Below are 17,601 nucleotides of genomic sequence, written 5' to 3' on the forward strand. Positions count from 1 at the left end.
AAACACAAAGCCAATGTTGTAACATTTAACAATTATCCATCCATCCATCCATTGTCTAACCCGCTGAATCCGAACACAGGGTCACGGGGGTCCGCTGGAGCCAATCCCAGCCAACACCGGGCACAAGGCAGGAACCAATCCTGGGTAGGGTGCCAACCCACCGCAGTTTAACAATTACTGTATATTATAATTATACTTTTTATTCAAATTTCACATTCTTACAAATTTCCCATTTAATTTCAAAAGAATACAGTTTCCTGTAAAATTGCCATTTACAATGACCATAAAGAAAAGCCTGAAGAGAGATGCTGATTAGGGAGAGCACACACTACATCTGATATCTCCCTACTTGGTCACTATTGTTTAACCTTTTTTCATAATGTGTCAATTTCAATATATTATCCTATCAGCATAAACCATTTCATTTTCTTTTATTTTTACTTTAATATTATGTCACTGTATTATTATGTGACACCAGTTACTTTGGTAGTAATATTATTTGCACGATTCCCATTGAACTGGCATTATTGTATGCACCATCTACATTGCCTGTATTGGACTTTAAGATTAATGTTATTTGTATAGTGTGTAAATATTTGCATCTAACTTTGTATAATCCTTGACTACTGGTACTTAAATTTCCCTCTGGATCAGTTAAGTGTCTGTCTATCTACCTACTTACTTCAGGGTTTGAAATTCTACTTCCAAAGCCTTAATCCTTGCAACACTGCTGCCAATAATATTAGTCCTTGGTAAAAGAAAACATCTATTTATATAACACATTTTCATACAAATGATGAAGAAGGGTACCTCACCACTTCTTTTAAGTTTAGCTGTTGGAATTATAAGCAGACACTCATTTGAAGATCTAAGGTTAGGCCTACGGTTTGGAGTGCAAGGGGAAAGGCATTCTGAAATATAGGATGGAGCAAAATTATTTAAGGCTTTGAAAATAATAAGCAATATTTCTAAATGGCATGGGTAACCAATGTAGTGACATCAAAACTGGAGATAGGTGCTCAGATTTTCTTTTCCTAGTTAAGATTCTGGCAGCTGCATTCTGCACTAGTTGCAACCGATTGATGTCTTTTTTTGGGTAGTCCTCAGAGGAGTGCATTACAGTAATTTAGTCGACTAAAAACAAAAGCGTGAACTAATTTTTCAGCATCTTGAAAAGTTTTAAGGGATCTAAATGTTGCTATATTCCTTAAGTGTGAAAATGCTGTCCTGACAGCCTAATTAATATGTGATTTTAAAATTTAGGTCAGAGTCAATAACTACCCCTAAATTCTTTACATCTGTCTTGACTTTTAAGCCTAATTGATCAAGTTTATTTCTAATATCCTTACTATATCCATTTTTGCCAGTCACTAAGATTTCTGTTTTCTCCTTATTTAGTTTGAGAAAATTACTACTCATCCACTCAGAAACACAAGAAAGACATTGAGTCAGTGAACCAATGGAGTCCGAATCATCAGGCCCCTGTTGATAGATACGGTTGTATGTTATCAGCATAGCTGTTGTAGCTCACATTATGGCTTGAGATAATCTGACCTAATAGAAGCATATAGATTGAAAAGAGCTCTTGGCCCAGAATAGATCCTTGTGGAACACCATATAGAATATCATTTATCTTCAAAATATAATTACCAAAAGTACCAAATAATTTTCTACCTGTTAAGTAAAACTCAAACCAATTTAAGACATTGCCGGAGAGTCCCACTCACTCACTAAGGTGATTTGTAAGAATATTATGATCAATGGTATCAAATGCGGCACAAGGATCTAAGAGGATGAGAACAGATAAACAGACCCTATCCACATTTACTACTTTGAGTGCAGTGTTTTGTACTGTGATTTATTCTAAAACCTGACTGAAACTTGTCAAGAATAGAATGTTTATTCAAGTGATCATTTAGCTGCGTAATGACTGCTTTTACTAGGATTTTACTTAAGAAAGGCAGGTTAGTACAAGGTCTAAAATTGTCAAAAACAGGGGAGTCAAGATTCTTTTTCTTGAGCAAGGGTTTAACAGCAGCAGTCTTAACACAGTCAGTGAAGACCCCTGTATCTAATGATGAATTTATATGTCAGGCACACTATCAATTATCATGTCCGACACTGAAAAAACTTGTTAGTATTGGGTCAAGGATGCAGGTGGTTGGTTTCAGCTGAGAAATAATTCTGTATAGATCAGATAAATCTGTCCTGGTGAAAGAATTTAATTTGCTTAAAATGGAATACCAGGATTTAATGGAATCAGTATTGGGGGATGTACTATATTACTTCTAATATCATTAATCTTGTGATTAAAAAATATAGCAAAAGCCTCACAAGTTTCACTGAAAGTTTTTTGGAAGCATTCTATTGAGTGACCTTGGTTTAACAAACAATCAATAGTAGAGCATAAAATACTTGGATTACCAGAATTATTTATAACTAGCTGAAATACCCAGCGTTTCCCAAGAGGAAAATAAATAGTGTTGTTGTTTTTTAATTGTTTGAGAAAAATATAATTAAAAAAAAAAAAACTTTAAAAATAAATTGACAAACAATGAAGACTCACTAATGTGTTTGTCTTGCCGTCTTGTATGTATCTTATCATCCACTTGACGCTCAGAACCAGCCAACTCTATTTAATTTCAAAAGCAACAGGGGCATGGTGGTCCTCAAACATAAAGAATGCTGGCAGTCACCTCCAGTTAACCCTCTGATGGTTGTTCCGAATGTCAATTGGATAACATGCATGTAAGTCCGCAAGATCAAATGGCCACCCCCCAAACACACATATATATATATATGATAGATAGATTTTAGAGAAGTAGCACCGCCTCTCAAGACGCACTGTGTTGTTGTTTTCTGTTATTTTAGCCTTCAATATTTCATAGTGGACAATCAATTTAGTTTTTCTACCTCAGTTCTCTGGCATGTTTTCCATGGTGTTACAGTGCTGGAGGAGTTTTTAACTGTCTTTTCAGGAGGCAATTATGTCAGCGGCAGCTCTCACTTTAGCATTAAAATTTTCCATGTTACTATTTACATTATTATCACTATTGTAGTAAGCATTACAAACGGATTGGTTGCTTAAAATGTTAGTAAACTTTGAAGTTGCAGATAAATCAGAAGTGTTTTTTTACGCCTCATTAATTTTAGCTGTCAGTGTTACTACATTAACTATTGAGAGAAAATTGAGAGAAAATGGTCTGATAAACTGATGTCCACAATCTGCCTCTCATCGAATTTTAATCCTTTAGTAATCACTAAATCCAGCAAGTGCCACACCTTTGTGTGTTGGCTGACTAACGTGCTGGCTCTGATCAAAAGTTTGTAGGAAATTGATGAATTATTTTGCCTTCGAGTCACACTGATTATTGATATGAAAATTAAAGTCGCCAACTATAAGGAACCTGTTGTAGTTATTATATTTGACACTGAGTTAGAATTCCTCAAAGAAAGACACATTATACATTGACAATATTGGAGACTGAGAAACTCCTTGAATAACAATGGTGAGATACTCAAAAAATGCGAAATGTACCAAAGCCGACATCTTTACACTTTAACCAACTCAAATAAGTATTTGCTAAGCCGCTGCTTTTTTTTTTTTACCTTGGCGAACAGCATGAGTAAAGCTGTAATTCGGAGGTGCAAATTCCATTAAAACAGCCTCACCATCAGAGCTAAGCCACATTTCACTCAATGCAAGAACTCTTACATGTTATATACAGAAAGTGCTTAACCACATAGTACTACTTACAAACTATACATTTGATTAACCAATGACAATATAACTGAGGCCCATGATCTTACAGAATTTCCCAGATGAAGCTGGGTAACATAGTTAGTAATTATACAAGTTAAAATTTTCTGCAACTGTTAGTTCGCACATCTGACTTTGCACTTTTTTCCAAAATGGCAATGTCTACACAGTGAGCATTTTTTTATTTTAATATCTATTGTTTGTTATCTCAGTAATCACATTTAAACATTTATGTATTTATTTCAGTCAGCTATTTCAATGCAACTTCTATGTGTTGTTTTCTGCAGAGCTTTTCTTGATATTTGGTTTTTTACCATTTGACAATTTCTCAATGCATATCTATACTAATAACAGGCAAAGCCCTCACTGACTGACTGACTCATCACTAATTCTCCAACTTCCCGTATAGGTAGAAGGCTGAAATTTGGCAGGCTCATTCCTTACAGCTTACTTAGAAAAGTTGGGCAGGTTTCATTTCGAAATTCTACGCGTAATGGTCATAACTGGAAGCTATTTTGAGTTGAGCTCGAAAGCCGTGGGGGGGGCGGAGTTTCGCGTGACATCATCACGCCTCCCACGTAATCATGCAGCACGTAGAAAACCAGGAAGAGCTCCTAAAACCGCTGAAGAAAACATACATTATATAATTAAGAAGGCAGCGAAACAATTAGAAGCGAGCGAGTGACATATAAAACCATATTCAGTGGCTCACGTGAACCGATGCAGTGCGCAGACAAAAAGCAACAGTTCCAAAGAGTGCTGAACAAAAACTGAATTACACTGCTACGCTCAAATAGACAAACCACACGCCGTGGCGCAATAGTAGAGGTTCGATTCCCGAGAGGGGATGCACTGAGTATGTACGTGTGCTTCCCAATTCATTTTAGCCTCGCATCCCCTTGGTTTGAGACGTATGAAAAAATATGCGGTTAATGCAGAAAGACAGATCACCAATTGAAGCTTTATGAATAATGGATACTTTATTCGCGATCAATGATTGTTTTGGTAAAGCCATACTCGGTGTATTCATTAGATGAACGGTAAAAAAGTAAGAGTGAGGGGAGGGTAACTTATTGAGGCACGCAGGCAAAACCACAATAGCACAATAGCAGCGCAGTAACTGTAGTGCGAGTCAACTTGATCTGAATTGCGCGATCACATTTGAAAAAATATATCTTTTCAAGTTCTATTTAGTCCATATGTGTCAAACTCAAGGCCCGCAGGCCACATCCGGACCTGTGTGTAATTATATCCGGCCCGCGAGATCATTTTATATATTATTGTTATTAATGGCCCGGCAAGGCTTCAGCTGCCTTGCCAAACACTTACCGCGTTAATCAAGTCTAGCTTATGATGCTGCAAGTTATTGCGAAGCTAGCCCACACAATGCCAAAGAGAAAAGGTGATTCTGAACATAGAGCCTTTAAAAACCGATGGGAGTATATGTTTACTGACATTGCCGGTAAACCCGTGTGTCTTATTTTTGGAGCTATTGTGGCTGTAATTACAGAATTTAATCTAAGATGGCACTATGAGACAAAACATCAAGATGACCTGAATGCAATGCACAAGATACAGAAAGCAGAAGAGTTAAAGAAGAATCTGACACTTCAGCAGACGTTTATACCCGTGCAAAATCACAAAGTGATTTCAAGTGAAGCTACTTTTATGGGAGACACAAATGCACCAGTGCAACTTGCCCCACTTTCCCTTTTGCCAAGTAATGTTGAACCAAGTCGGCACTACGGTGTTCCCACCGGTGTTTGCTGATAAACTGAGCGCACTGAGTTTGCACAGCACTTTGGTGACTTTGAAGAACAAAAAAGAATTTTGAGTTGTTTCACAACCCATTTGCTGTCGATGTGGAAATTGCACCTGTGCAGATTCAGATGGAGGTGATTGAGCTGCAGTGTAATGGCACACTGAAGGCAAAGTATGATACTTCACGGCCCGCACAGTTTATTCACTCCATTCCCGCAAAAATGCTCCAGCTCCGTCTACATGCGGCTCGAACCTTGTGCATGTTTGGTAGCACATATCTGTGTGAGAAGCTCTTCTCAGTCATGAAGACTAACAAAACAGCACACAGGAGTCGTCTCTCACTGATAAGCACCTGCAGTCCATCCTGAGAATCTCCACAACACAGAACCTCACACCAAACATAAACGAACTTGTTGCCAAAAAAAGATGCCAGGCCTCCAGCTCTGATAAAATTACATAAGAGCAAAGACAACTGAATGATTTGATTTGTTATTGCTGAAAAGAACACATTTTATTTATATTTCCAGGTTTTGTTATTATATATATATAATATATATATATAATATGTTCATATTTGAATTTGTATAATTTTGACAGGATATATTTTTATGGAGAGCAAAATCTTTTGGGATATTTAAAATTTAAGTTTATTTTTTATTTAAAATTACATAAGAGTAAAGAAATTTAAATGTTTGTTCTTTTAACGTTTACTTTATTTCTAACTTGCATAATTTAGACAGGATATATTTTTATGGAGAGCAAAATATAAGTTATTTAAGGTTTGAGTTGATTTATTCCGGAATAATATTCTGTCGACTTAATAAAAATTCCTTCTATTTAAAATTTAAATAGAACTTGAACAGATACGATAGTTCATAATATCCAGGCAGACTTGCACGTAAGAGCGGGAGTCATCCGTTTTAACAAACGGCGTATTGCACTGATACGAAATAGCCTGCCCATTTTAATTATTTAGGAATGGATAAATAAATTAAGATTTTGTACAAATAATGTTTTTCATTTTTCTTCCTTCATGGATTCTGGCACCCCCAGCAACAGTTGCTCGCACCCTAAAGACTGCCTTTTCCATTCTCTTTGTTACATATTGCACGGCCATATCAGGCTCACTGTTGATATCCGGAGGAAAATTGTATCTTATGTATTGAATGACTGGGACAGGCTCCAGGTGTGGACTGATGACGGTACAGGAGATAATTATACTACACAGGAGCTCTATAAGAGTGAAATGCTTAAGCCCGTCACCTATGGTTCGGCATGTGAGTTGATGGCTGCCGCTGAATTGTTTGGGTGTCGCTTTCAAGTGTACCGAAATGGCCAAATATTTTACACTTTTCAACAACCACCAATGCCTCTTAAACATCTTAGATTCACAGGTGACGATTTGAGTGGTGGACACTTTGATGTTTATGAATTTTTAAACTCTCAAAAGCTGGATGTGAAGTTATCGATGAAACCGGTTGTATGCTTACAACGCTTGACAGATGCCGAATGTCACTTCAACACAAGTCCTGCAAATACTAATGTAATTGAAACAAACCATGAAACTCAAACCGATTATGACAGCAGCAATCCAAGCTGTGAGATTTGAAACAAGATCACTTTTCACATGGCCAACTGTACGTTGCATGCTCAAGAGTAAGCTCCGCGCACAGCTTGGTCATATTACAACCGGAGGGCCGAAATTACAATGTGGTATACAAAGAGATCCTTAACCAATACTTATTGGTATATTTGCCCTCAGTTTAAAAAGGTTTAATTTTCTTCTTAATAAAAATTTTAAGGCAGTACTTCGCCACTGCAAAGTGCGGGTATTTTGCTAGTTAAATATAAAAACATAAACAGTGGAACCTCGGGTCCCGACCGTAATTCATTCCAAAACTCTGGTTGTAACCCGATTTGGTCATGACCCGAAGTAATTTCCCCCCAAAGGATTGTATGTAAATACAATTAATCTGTTCCAGACCATACAAACTGTATGTAGATATATTTTTTTTAAAGATTTTTAAGCACAAAAATAGTTAATTATACCATAGAATGCACAGTGTAATAGTAAACTAAATATAAAAACATTGAATAACACTGAGAAAACCTTGAACAGAGAAAAGTAACATTGCAAGAATTCACGCTACAGCCTTACAAACCGCTCGCTGTAAACACTTTTTTTTTAATGAGTTTTAAGCACAGGGAAAAACATGAAAATTTGAAAAATCCGTAATTTAATAAACAACCAAGAAAAGTAACATTGCAACAATGCACTCGATGAACCGATAGCTGTAAACAGAAGTGAAGTGGAGGTTAGTTTTGTATTATATCCAAGTCAGCATATCATTTATATTCTTATCAAGATCATTTGTACCCATTAAAAAGAACAGTGGCCCCAGCATTGATCCCTGATGGACACTACTTTTAACATTACCTTATTATGAAATATTCATCATGTTCTATACCTTTGCTTACAATGCTTTATCACCTGTTTAGTTTAATTTGACCCGTAGCATCTCATTTAGTTTATCAAAAACTTTCTGGAATTCTTAAAAGTTAATATAATAATATGCTTTTGTTGCTTCCTCATAGATTTCGAGGATACTAATGAAACACAATCCTTCCCCTCTAAGCTCATGCTTATTGTGTGATCTTTTCTTTAATGATTGCTTCCATTAATTTCCTAATTCATGAATGTTAAGCTTACTGGTCTATACTGTAGTTACTTGGATCAGTCCAGTCACATTTTTATATTATATTCTAACATTTGATAGCTTCCAGTCTTTAGGAGCAGTCTTTATTGATGTATAAATCATAGTAGGATATTACAAGTATAAGAAAGAGCAAATTACTTTTGCTGCAATCTAACATTGACTCCTCTGAATTTAAAAAGTGCAAAACTGATATTACTTAATTTAAAAATTGTGGGTTGCATTCACATTTGTTAAGGCAGCCTTACTCATTTTGTCCTGCATTTAAAGTTTTGAGGTGTGTAAAATGCGTTTCACACCTAAGAAAGTTTAAAAACTGTAGAAGTGATGCATCACACCTGCTTTTCTTTTGATATAGTTGTTAATTATTTATTTACATGTGAGATCAAAAAAATATATTAACATTAAAGAGTAATAGCCTTTGTATGATAACTAAAGACACTTATGCAGTCTTCAGTTTTTAAAGGAGTCCGTAACTACAGTAGGGATGCTAAATCCCCATGTTTAAACAGATTCATAGTCCCTAAAATGTTTTCAGCAGATGTTAGCATCAGAATCACAGCTATAGCAATTTCGTCACAGACCCTAAAGTATGTCTAGATCAACTTACTTTCATAAATGTGTGGTTACTTATATGGCTTTTAAATATTTACATGCACATTTTTTTAATACTTTTTATACAGTTATGTCACTGTCCAAAAGGTGAAATGTTCTGAATTAAATCTAAATCAACATCATGCATATCATGCTGATATTTTGAACAGGGAATGTGTCAATAATGCTCATCAGTATTCTATCTTTTGAAGTTTAAATCTTCTCATTTTAAAGATGTTTAATTTGATCATATTGTGATTATTGCCTCTTGCCTCTTTGGGCTGTGCCCAGCCGATCCCCATGGGTGCAGCCACGGGCACCAGGCACTCACCATCGAGCCCCACCTCCAGGCCTGGCTCCAGAGGGGAGCTCCGGTAACTTGCATCCAGGCGAGGGAAAACGGCGTCCAAATTTTTTGTTCTTCATAGGAGGTTTACTGAAATGCTCTTTGTCTTATCCCTCACTTAGGACCAGTTTGCCTTGGTTGACCCTACCAGGGGCATAAAGCCCCCGACAACAGAGCTTCTAGGATCATTGGGACACACAAACCCCTTTATCTCGAGGAGGGGTAGCCCAAAGAGGCAACATGGGTCCCCCTTCCCATGGGCTCACCACCTGTAGGAGGGGCCAAGGAGGTCAGGTGCAGTGCGAGTTAGATGGTATCAGTCCAATCCTCGGCTACACAAGCTGACTCTTGGGACATGGAATGTCACCTCTCTGGGGGAAGGAGCCTGAGCTAGTGAGCGAGGTTGAGAGGTTCCGGCTAGATATGGTCGGGCTCACCTCGACGCACAGCTTAGACTCTGGAGCCAGTCTCCTTGAGAGGGGCTGGAATCTCTACCACTTTGGTGTTTTCTCCGGTGAGAGGCGCCGAGCGGGTGTTGGCATACTTCTTGCCTCCCAACTTGGAGCCTATTCATTACCCCAGTGGACGAGAGGGTCGACTCCCTCCGCCTTCAGTTGGGGGGGACGGATCCCAACTGTTGTTTGTACATATGCGCCGATCAGCAGTTTGGAGTACCCATCCTTTTTGGAGTCCCTGGAGGGGGTGCTAGAGGGCATACCTTCTGGGGACTCCTTCCTTCTGTTGGTAGACTTCAGTGCTCTTGTGGGCAATGACAGTGAGACCTGGAAGGGCATGATTGGGAGGAATGGCCCCTCCGATATAAATCTGAGCTGTGTTTTGTTATTGGACTTATGTGCTCGTCACGGATTGTCCATAACAAACACCATGTTCAAGCATAGGGGTGTTCATATGTGCACAATGATTGACTTTGTGGTCGTGTCGTCGGACTTGCTGCCACATGTCTTGGACACTCGGGTGAAGAGAGGGGCAGAGCTGTCAACTGATCACCACCTGGTGGTGAGTTGGCTTTGATGGTGGGGGAGGATGCCGGTCAAGCCTGGTAGGCGCAAATGTGTTGAGTCCCCTGTCAGAAGCAGCTTCATCTCCCACCTCTGGCAGAACTTCGACCATGTCCCGAGGGAGGTGGGGGACATTGAGTCCGAATGGGCCATGTTCCATGCCTCTATTGTTGAGGTGGCTGACCAGAGCTGTGGCTGTAAGGTCGTCGATGCTTGTCATGGCGGCAATCCCCGAACCCGTTGGTGGACACCGGCGGTGAGGGATGCCGTCAAGCTGAAGGAGTCCTGCAGGACCCTTTTTTCCTGTGGGACTCTGGAGGCAGCTAATAGGTACCGGCAGGCCAAGTGGAATGTGGCTTCGGTGGTTGCTGAGGCAGAAACTCGGGCGTAGGAGGAGTTTGGGGAGGTCATGGAGAACGACTTCCCGGATGGCTTTGAGGAGATTCTGGTCCACCATAAGGCATCTCAGGAGGGGGAAGCAGTGCAGTGTCTGCGCTGTATATGGTGGGGATGGTGCGCTGCTGACCTCGACTCGGGACGTTGTGGGTCGGTGGGGGGAGTACTTCAAAGACCTCCTCAATCCCACTAACATTCCTTCCAATGAGAAAGCAGAGCCTGGGGACTCGGAGGTGGGCTCCCCCATCTCTGGGACTGAGGTCACCGATGTGGTCAAAAAACAGGGCCCCGGGGGTGGATGAGATGCGCCCAGAGCTCCTCAAGGCTCTGGATGTTGTAGGACTGTCTTGGTTGACATGCCTCTCCAACATCGCATGGACATCAGGGACAGTGCCTCTGGATTGGCAGACCGGGGTGGTGGTCCCCCTCTTTAAGAAGATGGGCTGGAGGGTGTGTTCCAACTACAAAGGGATCACACTTCTCAGCCTCCCTGGAAAGTCTATTCGGGGGTCCTAGAGAGGAGGGTCCATTGGATAGTCGAACCTTAGATTCAGGAGGAACAGTGTGGTTTTCATCCTGGTCACGGAACAATGGACCCACTCTACACCCTTGGCAGGGTCCTGGAGGGTGCATGGGAGTTTGCCCAACGTCTACATGTGCTTTGTGAACTTGGAAAAGGTGTTCGACTGTTCCTCGGGGAATCCTGTTGGGGGTGTTCCAAGAGTATGGGGTACCAGACCCCCTAATAAGGGCTGTTCAGTCCCTGTACAACCGGTGTCAGAGCTTGGGCCGCATTGCCGGCAGTAAGTCAAACCCGTTTCCAGTGAGAGTTAGACTCCGTCAGGGCTGCCCTTTGTCACCGATTCTGTTCATAACTTTTATGGACAAAATTTCTAGCTGCAGCCAGGCCATTGAGGGGGTCTGGTTTGGTGGGCTCAGGATTGGGTCACTGCTTTTTGCAGATGATGATGTCCTGTTTGCTTCATCAGGCTCTGATCTTCAGCTCTCTCTGGATAGGTTTGCAGCCGAGTGTGAAGCGGCTGGGATGGGAATCGGCACCTCCAAATCCGAGACCATGGTCCTCAGCCGGAAAAGGGTGGCGTGCCCTCTCATGGTTGGGAGCAAGATCCTGCCCCAAGTGGAGGAGTTCAAGTATCTCGGGGTCTTGTTCTAAGGAGGAGGCCCCGGGGAAGACCCAGGTCACTCTGGAGGGGCTATGTCTCTTGGCTGGCTTGGGAATGCCTCGGGTTTCCCCCGGAAGAGCTTGAAGTGGTGGCTGGGGAAAGGGAAGTCTGGGCATCTCTGCTCAAGCTGCTGCCCCCGCAACCCAATCTCGGATAAGCAGAAGAGGATGGATGGATATTGTGATTATTATTATATCATTGAATGCTGATAATAAATTTAACCTGCTAAGGAAGCAGTCTGAACTTAAGAGTTATTTTTGCAGAATCCGCAAATTTGATTATTATGGTGGGAAAAACATTTGACTGCTATAAAATAGTACTGTTATGCAAAGAATGACCCATACAGTAAAAGTAAAATATTATTTATATTTATCCACAGGAAAAAGAAGCATATCCTAATTTGGATTGTGAAAGCACACTGTATGAGGGTTTGTCTGACCTTTTTCCAGAAGAATATATGAATGGTGGATACAAAACCATTGACAGCGGCAAGCTACATGTACTACTAGATCTCCTTCTTGCTATTCGAGATTTGAGCCCCACAGAAAGGTAAATTATATATTTGAATGTTATTGTATATCTTTTCCTTATTTCTCCCACATTCAGCAGATACATTTTAAGAACAACTTAAATTTCATAATTATCTTGACCCTGTACTTTGCACATTAGGTGTCTATGGCACAACCATTGTTGCTTGTTTGAGCTGTAGTAAGCTGTAATAGCAATTATATTACTGTTAGTGTTACTATGGCTGCACTTATTTATATAGCACATTCTCATGCACAAATAGTATAGCTCAAAGTGCTTTACAACAACAATAAATAGAAGAAGAGAAAAAAATTAAATATCTGTAAAATAATCATCCAGGATAACTTAAACGTTTTTTAAACCCATTACCTAGTTACCATTGCTGTATCACAGTCAAAATGTTAAATAGCAAAACAAGGACCTAGAATAAGGAGAAAATAAATCTTTTGGGGTCCATGGTCTTCAATAGGATTAAACCATAGCTGTTTAATGCCAAATTGTTGTCCATCCCCTTTTGGGTATTCATTACTATATGGACATTATCCAAGTCACTATCTGTCATAAAATCATTGAAATTTGATTATGTCAAAATCACTAATAATAATAATGTATTTTATTTAATTGTTTCTCTAGACACTTGATAAAATAAGTGTCTGTGTATCTGTGTGTTTGTGCAGTTGCTTTGTCTCTATCATTCCAACAGACGGCACATCACAAATATTTGTAATAATAAAGTGCATTGTATTTGTCATTTCAGCAGATGGAAGGCGCATCACAAACATTAGTAGTTATTAGTAGTTATACATTATATTACTATAAATGTTTGTGATGCACCATGTATTGGAATGACAAGTTCAGTACATTTTAGTGCTACATGCCTTACAAAATACATTCCAATAGATGGTGCACTTGAAACATTAATGCTGAGGTCTACGTTGATAACTTAAATTTCAACCCGACCTAGATGAATGGCACAGCTAGTTACAAGATAAAGCCATAAAACAGTGCAGCAAATAAATAGGTAAAATAAGCACACATCTAGTAAAGATTACGATAAAACAAGTAATTAGATATAATTGGATATATTGAGGGTGGGAGTTCCAGAATTTAGAAAAAGCATAACTAAAAGCCTGACTGCCCATGGAAGACAGGCCGACTGAAAGGACAACAAGAAGGACAGAAGTAGGAGAAATCGGTGAGCACTCCCAGTTTGTAAACTTTTAGAAGCTGTTTTAAATTAAGTGGGAGCCAGATAATGGAATGCTTTGTAAGTGAAGACAAGAATCTTAGTCAATATGATACTTGTGAACCAGTGAGGTTTCTATAGAACAGGTATAATGTGACATTAAACCTTAATTTAATTTATTAAGCTTCTATAAGAATTTTGAACTAAATGCACCTTGTTTAAAGGGTTAGCCAGGATATATGACAATAAAATGTAGTTTTGCTTTATTGCAACAAATATATTAATTAGTGTCTCAGCTGCAGAATAGAACAGTGAAGAAAATGTTATAAACATGTTAAAAGGCAGCACAGAATGTAGCATTAATGTGAAATTGAAAAGACAATAGTGCTGTCAAAAGCAACACCAAAGCTCTTGACTTGTTGGACATAAGGGAATATCGATGTTATCGATACAGATGTTAGCATTACCAAATTTTGAAACAATGGCTTTAGAGACCACAAGGAGAATTTCAGACCTGTCATTATTAAACCTGAGCAGATGATGTATCATTAAACTTTTAATATCATGAAGCAAAAAAACCAAACAGGACAGATGACAGAGAAGAATCTTGAGGTGGTTTAGTAGAAATATAAAGTGGTAAGTAATAAAAACCAAAGGGCTCAGTCCTGAACAAAGTGGCACACCATGGTTAACAGATGACTTGCTAGAAATGCAGTTATTCAGTTGAATAAATTGAAATATATATGTTAAGTAACACTGAAACCATGAATAAGCAGTACCAGTTATACCCTGTGAAGACAAGCATTCTAATAGTATGAAATGCCAAACTAAGATAAAAAAGGAGAAAAATACGGTGCCCTTCATAATGTTTATAAGTTTTCCTTGATTTACTCCATAGTTTAAAATTAAAATTGTCCATGAATTGCACACCTCAAACAATCCTTCCATGCATCAAGGTACTAAATGTGACTGTTTTAATATACCTACCAATGCTATGTCCCAAACATTATGGTCGTCTGAAATATGAAGGGGGAGGGGGGAGTTGATGGGATTTAAGTAAAAAAAAAAATTGATGTAATTTCCACATGGTGTGACTAAAATGTATGAAGATAACATTAAATTAAATATCTGCAATGTGCATTTTGGCTGTTGCCCAATGGGAACAGCTTCATCAACTGTACTAAAAAAAAAAATCTTTGACCCAAAATAATTTTAATATTCAAGCATTATATTAGTACAGGTTCTATTGGGGAGGTCTACAGAGAGTTCTTTGGACTTCATGAATTGGTTTCTGTCCTGACATACAGTGTGAATTGTGTGAATTTATATACAGCAGTGTGTGTCTTTTTAAACTACTGTATTTCCATCCAATTCAATTTGCCACAAGTTCTAGACACAAATCCAGAATAAGACAAAAAGGATGCACTGGATTGCTAATTGGACTGCAACAGCAAAGAGTCTGAATATTTAAATAAATTAGTTTTTGATTTTTAATATATTTGATAGCCATTTAGAAAACATGTTTTCACTTGGTCATTATGGGTTATTGAATGTAGATTAATGGAGAAAAATGGCAAACTTATCAATTTAAAATTAACTCTACAAAATTATAAACTGAGCAGAAAGTATTTTGACCGCTTCACTTTGCTTTCTGATGTACAGAACATGTATTAGAGTGTTGTGTATTGCTATGTTTTGTCTGTGTGTGAGACTTGATTAAAATAGAGCATTTGCTCCTAAAACTTCATGTTTGGTAGCCTCAAAGGGAAGGTAGAATGGATCTCTTTCTAGCATTTTTTCACTTTAGAAGTATTTTGATGTTTTTTCAACAACCCAGGAGCAAAGGAAAGTGTGAGCATGTTTGGTGTGTTGGGTCACAGTAGTGAGTATGAGTGAAAAACTTCAGTGGAGAGTAGTAAGTAAATAATTATCTGGCAGCGTATCTGTTAAAAATAAACATCTACGGAACAAATAAGTATTTGATCCCCAGCTGAATCTGTACATTTGCTCACTTACAAAGAAATGTACCATCATTTTTATGGTAATTTCATTTTAATAGAGAGAGACAGAATATCAACCAAAAATCAAGAAAAAAAACACATTACATAAAAGTTAAAAGGTCGGTCTCAAGTTTGCCAGTGAATATCCAGGCCTGTACATGTGCCTTCTTTAGTAGGGGGACCTTGCGGGCGCTGCAAGATGTCAATCCATTACAGCATAGTGTGTTACCAATGGTGTTCTTGATTACTGTGGTCCTAACTTCCTTCAGATCATTAACAAGCTCCTCTCATGTAGTTTTGGGCTTATCCCTCACCTTTCTCATGATCATCTTCACTCCATGAGGCAAAATCTTGCATGCAGATCCAGACCAAGGGCGATTGATGGTCATTTTATATTTCTTCCATTTCCAAATAATTGTACCAAAAGTTGTCACCTTCTCACCAAGCTTATTGCTTATGGTCCTGTAGCCAATTCCAGCCTTGTGCATGTCTACCATCTTGTCCCTGACATCCTTTGACAGCTCTTTGGTCTTGCCCATGGTGGTGGAGAGGTTGGAATGGAAGAAATTGATTCTGTGGACAGGTGTGCTTTATACACATAACGAGTTGAGATTAGGAATATCTGTAATTGATTGATTGATTGTAATCTTTGTGCCACATGGGCACACAACCAATCTGTGGGAGCCAGAATTCTGACTGGGTTGTAGGGGATCAAATACTTATTTTTTTCAATGATATGCTAATTAATTTATAACTTTTATGTAAGGTGTTTTTTCTGGGTTTTTGTTTGATATTTTGTCTTTCTCCATTAAAATGAAACTACCATACAAATTAGAGTGTTCATTTCTTTGTAAGTAAGCAAACTTACAAATTCAGCCAGGGATCAAGTACTTATTTTCCCCCACTGGAAGTGTGTTTACCGGTGAAAAAGGAAGTAAAAGATTTGTAGTTAACTCGGGTACATTAACATGGGGAAGCATTTCTAGCAGACAGCTTAAGTCACTCAGAAGAGAGTGTGATCTGTGGGGGCACCAGTCAGCTCCCAAACACAGCAACTCAAGTATCAATTCAAGCAGTGAAGTATTTTCACAAATACCTCACAGGTGATACACAAATATTGCACAAGCACAATTCCCCTTATATTCTCTCTCTCTCTTCTCCTTTGTTCCTGTCCTTTTACTCCTTACTATTACCTTCTCTCTTTGTGGTTTCCCTGGATTTTGACTTAAGACTAAGCTCCAAGTCACTATTATTACTTCCCCATGGGTCACAGGAATCGGGCATGTGTACGACTGGACCAGTTGTGACACACCAAACACAAGTATTAGTTCAAACAGTGATTTATTTTTGCAAATACCTCAAGAATAAATACACAAATATTGCATAAGCATAACTCCCCTTATATTATCTGTCTGTTCTCCTTTCTTCCTGTCCTTTTACTCCTCCAGGCAAGCTTAGTTCACATCCACCCAACTCTGGCTTTCCTGGATGAGAATGGATGGCTTCTTTTATTCTGGACCCAGGAGCACTTCCATTGTGACGCTTCCATAAGTAGGAGGTACTTTTGGGTCAGGCGGATGCTCCTTTGGGGAAGGGTGGGATGGGGTTAGAAGAATGTGTGTGATTTGTTCTTGCAACTCCCCTAGGTGGCACCCATGGAACACCAGAAGGATGTGCTATAGGACTACACTTCCCAGCCTGTCCTGTAGGTATCCAACCAGGTACTGTAGTCCAGGAGGACTGCCACCTATTGTGTCGGGGGAGGAAATAGTCCATACAGTTGGTCTTCAACTGTCCTTCCATTAAACTAGCCTTCCAGCTAGGAAAGGAACCTTGAATCATCCCTATCAAAATGCCAGCCTATGCCTGGTGACCATCACAGAAGAAAGTATTTAGTAGTGAAAGCATTATAAAGAGTTAATACAGAGGCGTAGAAAGAGGTCCAATAAGTATTAAACAGGTCCTGTAGTTTGTTAAATTCGTTATTAAATTAAATAGTTTTTAAAGGGCTTAACTGACACCAAACAAATTTTAATCATGTGTACAGTATAGTGAAAATCCTGTATGATGTTGGACTTTTTGCAATTCTGGCTACAATGTGAATTGTTAGTGA

General features: G+C 39.0%; 1 protein-coding gene across 6 annotated transcripts in view; it reads left to right on the plus strand.

Annotated features, from left to right (window-relative positions):
• Positions 1-17,601, plus strand: part of rad54b (RAD54 homolog B) — a 147,498-nt gene that overhangs the window by 96,418 nt on the left and 33,479 nt on the right. For all 6 annotated transcript variants that reach the window (XM_039736627.1, XM_039736625.1, XM_039736626.1 and 3 more), the window contains one exon: positions 12,154-12,323. In XM_039736627.1, coding sequence (XP_039592561.1) covers positions 12,154-12,323 — 170 coding nt within the window. The remainder of the gene's footprint in view (positions 1-12,153; positions 12,324-17,601) is intronic.

The sequence above is a fragment of the Polypterus senegalus genome, chromosome 15 (genome assembly GCF_016835505.1).
Source record: "Polypterus senegalus isolate Bchr_013 chromosome 15, ASM1683550v1, whole genome shotgun sequence".
NCBI classification, from domain to species: domain Eukaryota; kingdom Metazoa; phylum Chordata; class Cladistia; order Polypteriformes; family Polypteridae; genus Polypterus; species Polypterus senegalus.